The sequence below is a fragment of the Typopeltis vanoorti genome, chromosome 14 (assembly GCF_054136105.1).
Source record: "Typopeltis vanoorti isolate ZY-2024b chromosome 14, IOZ_Tvanoo_1.0, whole genome shotgun sequence".
Classification (NCBI taxonomy): domain Eukaryota; kingdom Metazoa; phylum Arthropoda; class Arachnida; order Uropygi; family Thelyphonidae; genus Typopeltis; species Typopeltis vanoorti.
Window position 1 is genome coordinate 42,217,848 of NC_143562.1, and position 13,903 is coordinate 42,231,750.

The following is a 13,903-nucleotide window of genomic DNA, read 5'->3' on the forward strand; positions in this document are numbered from 1 at the left end:
TGGAGAGACTGCAGCTGGAAGGTAGAGAAGTGAATAGAGAGAATGAATCAGATCGAGAGGGGAGTGATGTGGAAGAGCAGGAGAGATTGAAGAAGAGGAAATGAATGGGGAAGTCAGTGGTATGAGTATAGAAAATGAGAGAATGGGTGTGCAAGAGGAGCAAGGAAACGGGGAGGCTCAGGATGGACAGGGGTACACAGCGTGAGAAAGGTGGATGCTCCAAGAGGAGGTGAGAGCATGTGTAGGCAGGAAAGAAATGGGATGACCAGGGATCAAGAGGAAACAGATGAAATTGAAAAGGGTTCTAAAATAAAGAAGCAGAAAGGGAAATGGCCCCAGTCCAGCATAGAGAGATCACATCAAGTGAGTGGTATCAGTGGAACTAGCTGTAGATCCAGAAATGAACTGTCGTGTTTATATACCAATGCTAGAAGTATAAGAAACAAGATGGATGAAATGGTTGCACTAATTGCGTCTGTTCACCCAAAGATTGTTGGAATAAGTGAGACATAGTTAGATGAGGACAACATCCTGACAGGAATAGAGATGGAAGGGGTTAAAAGGGAGGGGGAGTGCTATTGATGATCGAGAAAGAGTTATGTCTATACAAGGTAGAGATGCAAGAGGGAAATAGGGCCAGTGGTTTTGAGGCAGTATGGTGTGAGATAGAGGTGAATAGAATCAAATACTTGGTGGGATGTTGTTATAGACACCTGGTAATGTGGATGGTGGTGATAGTGAAATGTATAGTCAAATAAGAAAAGGGTGATCGTTATGGGTGATTTTAATTATGGCAATATAGACTGGAATGAAGAGATAGCAACTGGAAGTAAAGAAAATGAGTTTCTTGAGTTTTTGAGGGATAACTACCTCAGACAGTATGTAACAGAGGGCACACGAGGGTTAAGGTTCTTGGATTTGGTCATCTCATCAGAGGATGTAATTTTAAATGAGGTGTCAAATCATCCACCAATTGGTGAAAGTGACCATGAGGTGATTACCTGGGTGGTTGCCAGCAGTGCAAGGACCCCTGTGAAAAAAGGGTATATGTGACCTACAATTATGACGAGCTCAGGAGACAGCTTGCAGGTGTAGCATGGAATGAGGAGTTAGCTGGAAAAGAGATCAATGCAGCTTGGGGGATTTTCAAAAACTATTTAGTAGATGCAATGTCTAAATGTATATTCCATCCACTCTTTAGGTCAAGTTCCTAAAGAGTGGATGAAGGGCAAGATTGTGCCACTTCATAAAGGAGGTGATCGAACTCAAGCATAGGCCTATCTCTGTGTCAGGTGTTGTGGTTAAGTTGTTGGAGAAGCTTGTGAGAACTAGGATCCAGAGTTGGGTTGACAACAATGGTATAATCTTTGATGGACAGCATGGATTTGCTAAAGGGAGGTCATGTTTTAGTAATCTACTTACTTATTACAATAAAGTGACTGCTTCCTTGGACAGAGGAGAAGGATACATAGTAATATACTTGGATTTTGCAAAGGCTTTTGATAGAATACCTCATGATAAGTTGACAGCCAAACTAGATCAGATGGGGTTGGATATTAGATTAGTGCATTGGATTGAGGACTGGCTATCTGATAGGTATCAACAAGTTGTGTATGGGGTGCGATATCCAGGAAAAGGAAAGTCACTAGTGGAGTGCCTCAGGGGTCTGTTTTAGGGCCATTACTATTTAACTTGTATATTAATGATATTGGCGAATATTTGGATGGAGATATTCAGTTGTTTGCAGATGATGCAAAGTTGGGACGAACCATAAAGAGTAGTGAAGATGTTGTGGCCTTGCAAGAAGACTTGAATAAATTGAGTGATTGGGCAAGCAAATGGGGATGTGAGTTCAATGTTGCAAAATGTAAGGTTTTAAAATTTGGAAAACAAAGATGGGATGCAGAATTTATGCTTGGTGAGAATATATTGTTGGAGTTAGAGGAAATAAGAGATCTGGGGGTGATAGTGGAGATAAGGATCTAAAATTTAGGGGACACATCGCCAAAATTGTGAAGACAACACAAAGACTTCTGGGAATGATGCGGAGGACACTGACGTGTAAAAGTAGGGAGATTCTTGTTCCATTGTATGAGGCTTTGATTAGGCCACACATGGACTATTGTGCCCAGATTTGGTCACTGGGTTTTCAAAAGGATGAAGAGATGTTGGAAAGAGTCCAAAGGTGACTGACTAAGGTAGTTTCTGACCTCTGGAATGTTGAGTATGGGAAAGATTGAGAAGATGTAATTTGCAGAGTCTGGTGGATAGAAAAAAGAGGGGAGATATGATAGAGACCTACAAGTTGGTGAGGGGTTGTTATAAGATCAATGGTGGAGAAGTTCTACAGAGAATAGTGGAGATCAGGGGAGAACCAGAGGTCATCCCTGGTAACTGTATAAAGAGGGTGTGAGCAGGGGAGTGAGAGGCAGGTTTTTTTCGTGCAGAGTTGTGAATGAGAGTGTGGGGTCTGTAAGGAGTTTGAGTGTGTTTAAGACATGGTATGATGAGATGTGTGTGTGATAAAAGGACCTCCCAGATGAGTGTTTGACTCCATGAGGTCTTGGGAAATAATAATAAAATAATAATAATGATAATGATCTTTGTAAGTCATCTTCTGATGTAGCTAATACTATTGGATTATCTGCAAATAGTAGTGTATCTATCTTCATTTGCAGGGTCATTTGTATATCAAATAGGTTATGCTGTTTCCAGATTGTTAATATTTCATATATATTTCATATATATATATATATGTATTGAAAAGCAGAGGTGAGAGGGTACATCCTTGCCATACTCCTCTTGATATATCTTTCCATTCTGAGATGTGTTCTAATTTAACTGCTATTTTATTTCCTGTATATATTTCTTGAATAGATTGTAAAAGTTGGTTTGATATGTTTAAATCGGTTAATATTTATACAATTTTTGTCTACTAATTTTGTCAAAGGCATTTTCATAATCAATAAAGGCCACGTATGTTTCTTTTTGTAATTCTCTTCTCTTTTCTATTAATAATTTTAAAGTAAAAATTGGATCTATGCAGGATCGGCCTTTTCGGAAACCATTTTGTTCTTCTAGTAATTTGTCTTCTAAAATGCTGCTTAGTTTCTCTTTTATATTCCTGCATATATTTTATATCCTGTATTCAGCAGGTTAATTCTCCTATAATTATTGCAATTGTCTTTATTTCCTTTTTTTTTATAGATTGGGATAACCAGTGTTTTTTTCCAAGAGTTAGGGGTTTTCCCGGACATCCAAACCATATTAAAAAATTTCACAAGTCTTTCATTAAATTTTTCACCTGCATTTTTGTATGGTTCTATATTTATATTGTCTTCTGGTGTTTTCCTATTTTTCTTCTTTATTATATTTTTCAGTTCTAACATTGTGATATTTTCTATTAGGTCATTCTTTGTCTTATAAAATTTTATTTCATTGTTCTCATCTGTCCAGAGATTTTGGAAATAGGTCACCCATTTTTCTAAATCTATTGTTTGTATTTTTATCTTTTTTTTTTATTTCTTTATTCATGTATTTTATTACTTTATAGGTTTTGGGTTGTGGCTTAAATAAATCCTTTTCTAGTTCTTTTACGAAATTGTTCCATCTTTCTCTATGTTTTTTCCTTACTTCTCATTTTGCAATTGCACTATTTCTTTTATACTCTATTTCTGCTTCTATTGTTTTGGTAACTGTCCTTTTTTGTAATTTTTTTCTGGTAACTGGCCTTTTTTGGTTTTTATTATATTTTCTATTTCTTTGTTCCAGTCTCATAGTCCTCTTTTTCTAATCCAGTTGTGCTTTATTCCTAAGGTTTCTGTTGCTGCTTTTGTGAGAATTTGTTTCATATTTTCCCATTCATCTTCTATGTCACTTGATTCATGTGTGGTTTCTGTTTTTAAGTTTGTGCATTTTTGATATTGTTGTCTAACTTGAGGATCGTGTAATGAAGAAATTTTGTAGCTTGGCTGGTAAGAAATTTCAATTCTATGTGTTTTTAGCCACTTTGGTTTAAAACTAATTTTTGCTGATACCATATAATGATCAGAGTTTAATGCAAAGCCTCGATATGCTCTTACGTCTAAAATTAACTCCGCTAATTTAAAATTTGTGATAACGTAGTTAATTACTGATTTGTATCCTCTGGCTGACCAAGTATATTTATGTATTTCCTTGTTTTAAACATTGAATTCATTATTCTCATATTATTATAAATGACAAAATCGCACAATCTGCAACCATTTTGATTACATGTATCTTCACCAAATTTACCTATGTTTGTTTTGTATTTTTTTGTTTCCTATTCTGGCATTTAAATCTCCTGCCTAACAGTAAATAGTCTGTTTTGTTTGTTTTATCTATGGCATTCTGTAATTCTTTATAAAATATATTACTGTTTTCTTCTTTTCCCTCTTCTGGTGGGAAAAGAAGAAAACAGTAAACAGTCTTTTCCCTCTTATTGTTATGTGGCCTCTTAATGTCTTGAGTCTAATTTCTATTAGTCTTTCATTCAAATAGTTGTAATATACAATATTGTTCTTTAGGGATTTATGTACCATAATCATTATACCTGCTTTTGCTCTTTCTTCTTTTTTCACCCCACTATAGATTTGTATATAGTTGTTTGTTTCTTTTGTACCTTTTTGTTTTTTCTTTGTTTCTGTTACTATACATATCTTCATGTTAACTTGGTTTAGTTGTTTATCAAGTTCTTCTTCTTTGTGTGCAGTGCTGCTCACATTCCATGTTGCAATCTTCATTATGTGTTCCTTTTTCCAGTTTCGTTTACCGTTTCCTGGGTTGTGGTCTTTACCCTGACAGTCCGTCTGGCTTTTCTTTGCATGAAACTTGAAAGTATTGTGAATTTCCCCAGGGCATGTTACTAACCTGCCCTGGGGAAATTCACAATACTTTCAAGTTTTGTTATGTGGTGGGGCTCCAGTGGTAGGGCTGCTACCTAACGCTTCTGGACAGGCAGATCTAACAGCATCTACTCTCTTAGGGTGTTAAGGTTATACTGCCCATACTCGGTCGCAAGTGCCTCGTTTGTACTTTTAGAACAGGATGGACCATGGGAAGGTGAGGTTGACATTTGAGTGGGAGAGGCTATGTATTGCGCTTCACCACCCCAGGAAATACCTAAAAGGATCATTTAAAGATCAATGATAAGTAGTGTTCTTGTAGCCTCATTAGCTTATGATTAAATGGCACATTTGTTCCCAGTAGAACTTCGCTGTCCTACAGGAAGCATAGAACATGGAAGGCATTGGCAAATGAATTGGGAATGTTATTATCCTTGAAGCATTTTAGAAAAGATAGCCTGTCAAATTTGTCTCAATACGTTTGGTTTTAATTTACTGAATTGATGTGCTGCCCATACCAGTAATCCTTGAATTATGTGCCTTGTTTACAACTAATGTTATTTTTAGTAAGAAGACGACAAGATGCATGATGATGACCATTATCATCATCCATGTACACTTGTTTGTAGGCCCAAGCCAAACCAGATCCTGATAGGATGGTTAGCTCTTATTCTCATAGTGTTTTGTATCTGTTAATTGCTTGTATCCTTTGACCACTTTGACTGTTTCTGCAGTAGAGAAAACCCTATCACCTGTATGAGACCAGCTAACTCACCTTCAATTTAATACAATCTCACTGTGCTCTTTGGACTACATAGAAAACCTTTATCTGCTCTCCTTAAGATCAACTCTTGTTGTTTGCTCCTTTAGGATAACACAGTTAACATCAGAATTATTAAATGTAACGATTGTATGGTTTTACCATTGGCTGCTCTGATCTTATGAACCTGACAGAGAATTTGCTTTTGGAAAGAATTTTTCTTGGAGACTTTCTAGTACCTTTAGCCCAATATTATGTGTAAGCTAGTACACAAGGACTTGATGTTAAAAAAAAATGTACAGATATTGAAAAAAGACATCACATTTCTTTTATGTGATTGTGTATTATGCATTGGTACAGCCTCCGTAGCTCAGTCGGTATAGATGAAGCCTTTTGGTTGGAAAGACCTGGGTTCGATTCCCGTCTATGACGTGAGGAACCTTTATCTGGTCTCTTTTGACTAAAGGTGAGTTAGCCGGTCTCACACGGAGGTAGAGGGTTTTTTTTACCTGGAAACTCGGGCTTTTCGTTCCTCAGAACAGGCAAACCGGCCCCGTGAACACACGCGTTATAGTCATGAATACTTACAACAATATGTGGAAGAGATAGGGTCCTCACCACATGTCGTTACCCCATAGTTAACCATAAGTCACATCATGGTAGTCAACCTCCTAGATAGGAGACGACACAGGAATGGGAATTATGCATTGGTACAATATTACATTAGCATGTGTACATAGAATATATTATAGAAAAATAATTACCTAAAAGAAGTACATGCATTCACTTCATATGAATTCATATGGATGAACTCGCATATTTCATGATTACACGAGCAATAGCATCTCATCCATTTTACAGCTCGGTTGTTAATCCGGTGAATCTGCAGCATCTCATCCATTTTACAGCTCGGTTGTTAATCCGGTGAATCTGCTTCTTCACCTTTCTTTTCATCTCACATGTCTGTGTCCTCTAGAACCTTTGTGTAGCATATTTTCCCCACAACCTCCAACTGTTCAAAAAGAATATCAGTGTGGTCTTTATCTAGCTCTCTCAACTTCTGCCTACACACAACTAATAAGCCATAGGTTTTATAACCTCTCATATCAAACTGATATTTAAAAAAAAAATGCTAACAATTAGAAATCACTATTACTAGAACACTATTGCAGAGGAGTTTGTTTGCCATTTGGATAAATGCATAATAAAAAATAATAAATAGTAATATCTTAAAGTTCATTATTTTACAGTTTAAACCTTTTCTTCTTAATCTTCTGGGTTAAATCATAAGAAAATTTCTCTGTAAAAATTATAACTTTACAGATCAATTTAAAAGGAAAAAAAATGTTGTTTGCAGATGCATGAACTAAAAGCACAGCATTCCCAGATTGAAAGAGAGTTAAGAGGGAAAATACAGCAACTGCAAAAGCAACATTCAGATCAAATTCAAGAGTTACAGGTAATCGTGTTTATTTTAATTTTCTGATATTGCAGTGTATTGTGATGTGTGTTACTACATTTATGCATCACTTTTCTTATAGATGTAGCTTTACCAAAGATAAAGATATTGTTAAAAGAAAAGTTCTGATTTTTTTTTTTTTAAGACAACATTATCATCACATATCATCACTGATAGATTAGTATAGCAAAAAATTTTCTGCCCACTAGGTTAAGGAGGAATTAAGATGAACGAAGAAACTTAACATAGTTTTTGAATTCAAGAACATGAATTAAAACATTTGAAGAATGCTTACAGAAAAGTGGTATATACAAATAAAAGCATTCACTGAATTAGAGTTGAAAAATGTTTTTGTGAATTCCATTCACAGTACAAAGCATTGAGGTTATAAACCTATATTATTATAGGTGTGATAAGGGTTAGATAATTTGGCACTCTACTCTAGAGACCAAAGATAGAACTCTTTTAAGCTATTTCAGGCCTCCCATAAGCAGCAGGATGTCTTACCAAACAATTAAATTCATTTACTATCTAAAGGCATTCACAACATCCAAGCTTATGGTGGAATTTAAACCCAAAGCAAGTTTATTGAAGAGCAGATTCAATATCTCCACTTGGCCAACCAGGCCAGTGTTGCAATGGAACAAAAGTTAGTTCATCATCAAATTCCTGACATGGCTGGTATTTTTCAGCAGATTTAAAAGAAAGTGAAAAACTTATTTGATGCAACAAGAACTGTGTGTGTGTGTGTGTGTGTGTGTGTGTGTGTGTGTGTGTGTGTGTGTGTGTGTGTGTGTGAGTGAGATATGTGGGAAAAATTGAGTATAATGAATTATTAAAGGAACATATGGAAACTCAGAGTTGATGACATTGGGAATTATAGGAATTAATAGCATATACTTTTTTATTTTTTTACTCACTTAACCCATATCTAATTTCCAGCAGTGACCTTTCATTCTCTCACTATCTATTACCCTAAGTAATATTTCCTTATATCTGTCTTATAGGTCCCTCCACATGTGGGCACATGTTTGTGGTGGAGGGGACCTGCCACTGTTGCAACTGGTCCTTTTAATTCTTTATTCCTCTTTTGCTTTACTGCCTATATTCTTTGCCCTACTTTTCTTGAGTCTATTTTATTATCTCATCTTCCCAACCACCATCACTGGGATCCAATGCTCTATCTTTGCCATGTGGTGTAATCTGTGGGCATCTAGAAGGGGGGAGGGGGATCCTGGTGGTCTTGCATTACTTTTGCCCCCTGCTTCGGCAAAATGGGTGGTTTTGGACAGCTCAGTCAAGATCATTCAGCTTGCTTGCAAGGACATTGAAGTTGAAGTAAATCTCCTACCTCCATGGGCCAGGGAGAGGCCTGAGGCTTACCAGTGCTGATATAGTGTCCAGAGCGATCTTGGTGTTTCACTTCCAAGTGCAGTTGTTGTCTGTTGCTTGCCAAATAGTGAGCACCCATGTGTAGTTTTGTGGTGGTGGGGATTTCGGGTGCTTAACCAAAAATTCCTTTGAGCATGAATCCTTCATCCTCAAATTTTCCAGGGATCCTCACAAGGTCCAACCAAGTACAGATACCATAGATACACCATTTAATAACATAAATAAGAAATGAAACAAAAGACATATGATACACACACACACAATATACCAGGGTTGATCGTCCATGCAACAGGTGAAAAGCCAATGGGGAAAGTTGTCCTTCTTTATCAGAAGGGTTTAGAAAGACTCGCATGCTCTCCCAAAACAGTTAAAAATAGTATGTTCCATCGATATTCTTGTTGAATGTCCTGTCAACGATACCCAGGAAAACTGCCAATAGCAACTTTCATGGGAGTGGATATACCAATTACAGTAGTACCTCATAAAACTCTCCACACTCCACTCAGAATGGGAACTCCTTAATGTTTCATATGGGGAGATACGTTCACAGCTTAAAGATCAAGGAGTGGCAGATGTGAGGCACATCCAAACCTTCCAACATTGTTAAAAGTAAGATATCTCAACTGTCCTGTTAGACCAGGGGTCGCCAAACTTCTTTGACCGTCGACCCCTTCAAGAGTTCCTTGACTTTTTATCCCCCCCCCCCTCTATTTTACTATTACGTAATTATAATAGGAGTGGATATACCAATTACAGTAGTACCTCATAAAACTCTCCACACTCCACTCAGAATGGGAACTCCTTAATGTTTCATATGGGGAGATACGTTCACAGCTTAAAGATCAAGGAGTGGCAGATGTGAGGCACATCCAAACCTTCCAACATTGTTAAAAGTAAGATATCTCAACTGTCCTGTTAGACCAGGGGTCGCCAAACTTCTTTGACCGTCGACCCCTTCAAGAGTTCCTTGACTTTTTATCCCCCCCCCCTCTATTTTACTATTACGTAATTATAATAGGACAAGCAAAAAAGACACTTATGTGAGTTTTTAGATTGTTTATTTTATAGTTACAGTGTTTATTGTATGTATAACATAGTATATATTATTATATTACTATTACTACTACTATTACTATCACTAGTATTACTACCAGCCCTGCTCAACTCTTCAACATAGAGAAGTTTAGTTTGTGAATGAATAACAATTGAATTATAATATGTATGTTGATGAATTTTAGAACATTAACGCTCACTTGTATGTCGATGTGCAAAAATGAGACTGGGATCGAATACGTGTAAGTATAAGTAAATAAGAACCGCGCACGTGTTGCAATCTCGCTCCCGCCGCACCGGCCGGGCAGGAACCACCAACATCCGTTTATTGGTAAATACGTCATTTTGGCTTACTTGATTGGCCTCCATAACTATTTTCATGACCTTGCTCCATCTTACAGGTCCTATTCATATCACTGCTCCCACGATTCACTCTTAATTGCATTGTCATCCAGGATGGAGGTAATCCAAGTTAACCGAATTAAATATTAACTGTACAGTGATGTCTTATATTTTTCTATCGACCCCTAACAATGTTATATCGACTCCTGGGGGTCGATATCGACCACTTTGGCAATCACTGTGTTAGACTCTACAACCCTAATCCACTATGCTTTAATGTCAGAAATATGGGCATTCTTACACTGCCTATTATGACTCTTATCACATGTTCCCAATGTGGAGTAAAGAATGTGATAATAAATCTTGCTCTTCAAAGAAATCCACATGCATCATCTGTGAAGGAAACTATCCAACCTACTCTTGTGCATGCTAAAGGAAGGATGGAAAAGAAATACAAAAGATAAAAAGTGAATAAAATATTTCATATCAGGACGCAAAGAGGAAGCTAGCCACCACAACACCTGTTCTGAAATCCTCTTATGCTGAGAATGTGGCAGTTAAGCATATATTGAAAGCAACTCAAATATGTATGACTCTTCCACCATCTGATAATTTCAGCATGCCAAACTTCATGATCACTTCTCTATGGAACTCGCTATAGTGCTGTCATCCTCTCCATTTTCAAAGCTTTTGACTATGTGTGGCACTGTGGCCTGCTTAACAAATTGCAATCCTTTATCTCCCTGCCACCTTCTGTAATTGGATAGCTATCTCTCTCTCTCTGTTTTCTCTCTTGGGAAATCTACTATGACTATGCAAGTCATGGTAGATCTCCCTCTCTTCGAGCTTCACCATCAATGCTGGAATGCCTCAAGGCTCTTCCCCATTACTTACTCTCTTTCCTGTTCATAAATAACCTACTCACAATCACTACTAATCATATCCACAGCTTTGCAGATGATAGTACTCTCCACTCATCCTACTTTTGACATCTCAGGCTACAAGATCATCTACAACCGGTGCCTTTATCACTGATCTTCTTACTATTTTTCAACAGAGCAGGGACAATCTTGTCATGTTCAGTGCCACCAAAACATAGTCTTGCCTTTTCTCTCACAAAAGAGATCTCAGCTCACATACCCTTACCCTCAGTAATACACAAATCACCATCAGATCTCTCTGCTCAGATTAATACTTACCTCCAGTCTCTCCTGCCATAAACACATCACATCAAGGGCCTCCTTGTCATCCAAGAAACATGGCATTCCTTTTTGTTCAAGAGGCTATTTTACCAACCTGACTTTTATAAATCCTAAATCCACCCATGCATAGAATATGCTCACATGTTTGGGGTGGTGCACCTAAAACTTCCCTTAAAATCCTTGATGCTGTCTGGAGGCGAGCAATTAGGCCCATAGATGATCCCTCTCTTACAGATTCTCTTCAACCTCTATCTCACAGATGCATGCTTCAGCACTGTGCATTCTACAGGTATTCTACTTCCATGGTCACTGCTCCAGTGAATTTGCAACCATTATTCCTCTACTTTCTGTTGCGCCTTGTTATAGTTCGCCCACCGATTAGAGACACCTCTGCGCATGACCCAAAAAGGAGAATCCGTCCGATAATAGGGTAATCAAATCCGTCTTCTGGGATGAGTTTGTTTATTATTACAGGTCGGAAAATTTAGCTTTTCTTTTACGAATGTTGTAGTTTTTAAAGTGTAACTATTTTGCTTGTATAACAGTTGGAAAAATGTACGTAGAGCATTAACAAAATTAAAAAAAGGTATAGCATAAAATAAAAATAATTATACAGAAAAACACAAATTTTTTTCAAATGAACTTAGATATTCTAAACCTACAGTTGAGAAAACTGAGGCACTTTAATGTCCTAAACCGATTAATTATTTACGACTTGTTGTGACTCTTTTAACAAACCCATGCAAAAAAAAAAAAAAAAAAAGGTTGGAAAAAAATACCATTATCAAATCCTTTTAATCTTCGTAGTCATCTGAATCCACATTCTTCTTTAGACTGCCAACATTTTCCATAAGTTAAATTCCTATCAATCCACGTTTCATCTAGATATAGAATCGGTCTTTTCTCCTCCCTGAAACATTATTGCTCTCAAATACTACGTTCTAGATAAAACAATGTCACTTCGCTTCATGATAAGGTTCCTTTTATTCTGGGACTTTTGAAAACAAAATCCGATTTCGTGAAGTATTTTCTTTAAAGTTTCTCTTTTCCAAGGAAAATAAATTTTTTTTTTTAAACATAGGAATCAATTTCGGAACAGTTGGCACTCTTTTCTCGACCACGTAAAATTCATGAATAGTTCTTCTTATAATGTCTACATCAAAATCATTCAAAGCTACGGTTTCTATGGTTTTCTTTCTCTGGCACTTTTTTTTTAGGAGATTTAAATTTTGGCTTACTTTCACCTTTTGATTCCCTACGAATTCTTTTAACAGTCGATCCTGATACGCCTGCAATTGCACTTGCACGTTTTATGACTTGAGAAAGGGGAACAAGGAGACTGCCTTTGAACGATTCTTTTTTGCAGAATGTCAGCATGTTATTCAATATTCTTTTGCAAGAACTACTGAAACGTTAAACAACAGAACTTGTTGACTGTACTGGATCCATCATGCAAATTAATAATAAAAAAAATAATGCAAAAAAGAACAAAAATCAAGCTACTACTAGTACAGTGACAGACAAGAAAGCACATTATTTCGCATGTTGGCGACCAATTCATGTATCCTTCATTTCTTTCTCTCCTTCAGCATGAATCGACTATTCTTGGCGAAACGCCAGGCAGACACCTACAAACAGTGGGCGACTATAATATAAGAGTAGCAATTGCCTAGCATCTCTTTACTGTGCAGCTGCAAACACAGTGAACTTATTTTTCCTCTTCCCCTTTTATTCCATTCACCTCTTTCCTCTGGAATATTCCCAAACAACTATGATCCCCTGTAGTCTTTAAAAAAAAAAAACTTGTATCTCAGCCCCTTTCTTCCACCGGAATACAGTGGAAGAAAGCCATGATCATTCACCGTAGTAAATACAAGTACGAAAGGCTTTTCATTGAATCAGCCTCAGCCCTAAGAAACAATCCAAATCTCAACAAATTTGGCTGCATGAGACTGCCTCAAATTTGGGAAACCTACATCAGAAGACCTCAGCCCAATCACCCAAGAATACCAACATTGCCCGCTAGGGGGACAACCAGTAGGACTTTAGGAAAAAGTATAGCTTCCTGCTTCGTCCTCATTTGCTGTGCCTGTGTGTACGTGTCTTGCTCACAAGTTCCTGTTGAAAATGGCAACGTGACATTGCCGAAATATTAGATTTGTATTAAAAAGTTATTTTAATGTATATCCTAGTCTATGTTGTTATTTCCCTATTTTATTATTAACTATTTAGTAATAATGCATAACCAACGTCTAAGCCTTTCCACTAGAATGTATGTTATTATGTTACTTTACTCTTTCAGTTAGCATTACAAAAATTGTAATTTAATAAAAGTAATATGATTTCTTCCCTTCATATAGGTTAAACTTCGCACAATGCAAAAACAAGTTGCTACTCTTTCCAAAGCAAACAAGAAAGGAAGTACCGATAGTCCTCAAATCACATGAAATAATTGAATATTAGTTGAAGAAATCTTTCCTGAAACACATCACTGCAAAGCCCGAGTTTGTGTGTGTGTGTGTATATATAAATAAATATTTCATTTTATTTTTATTATGTTTTATACAACTAACTCAGGTATCTGTGACTGAATTTTAAAACGACATTTTAGTTTGGGGGTATTTGGTATTTTCTTTACAATATTTTATTTGATCATCTTTATGCAGACTTCTCAGTGTATATAACTTACCATATGGTTTCATGATAGTTTTTAAGTACTTAGTTTTACAAATTTCGAATTTATTAAGGAAATCTACTTTGGATGTGTATATATTTTGCCATGTTAAGTGTTGTAATGGTGTAGTATTTTTTTTAAAAAAGTTGACTTCAG

General features: G+C 36.7%; 1 protein-coding gene across 1 annotated transcript in view; it reads left to right on the plus strand.

Moving 5' to 3' along the window:
- The window catches only part of LOC150099404 (protein FAM76A-like), an 88,996-nt gene extending 75,476 nt beyond the window's left edge, over window positions 1–13,520 (plus strand). Inside the window, exons 4-5 of the mRNA XM_090404340.1 lie at window positions 6,983–7,084; window positions 13,434–13,520. Coding sequence (XP_090260466.1) covers window positions 6,983–7,084; window positions 13,434–13,520 — 189 coding nt within the window. The remainder of the gene's footprint in view (window positions 1–6,982; window positions 7,085–13,433) is intronic.
- The last annotated feature ends 383 nt before the right edge of the window (window positions 13,521–13,903 follow it).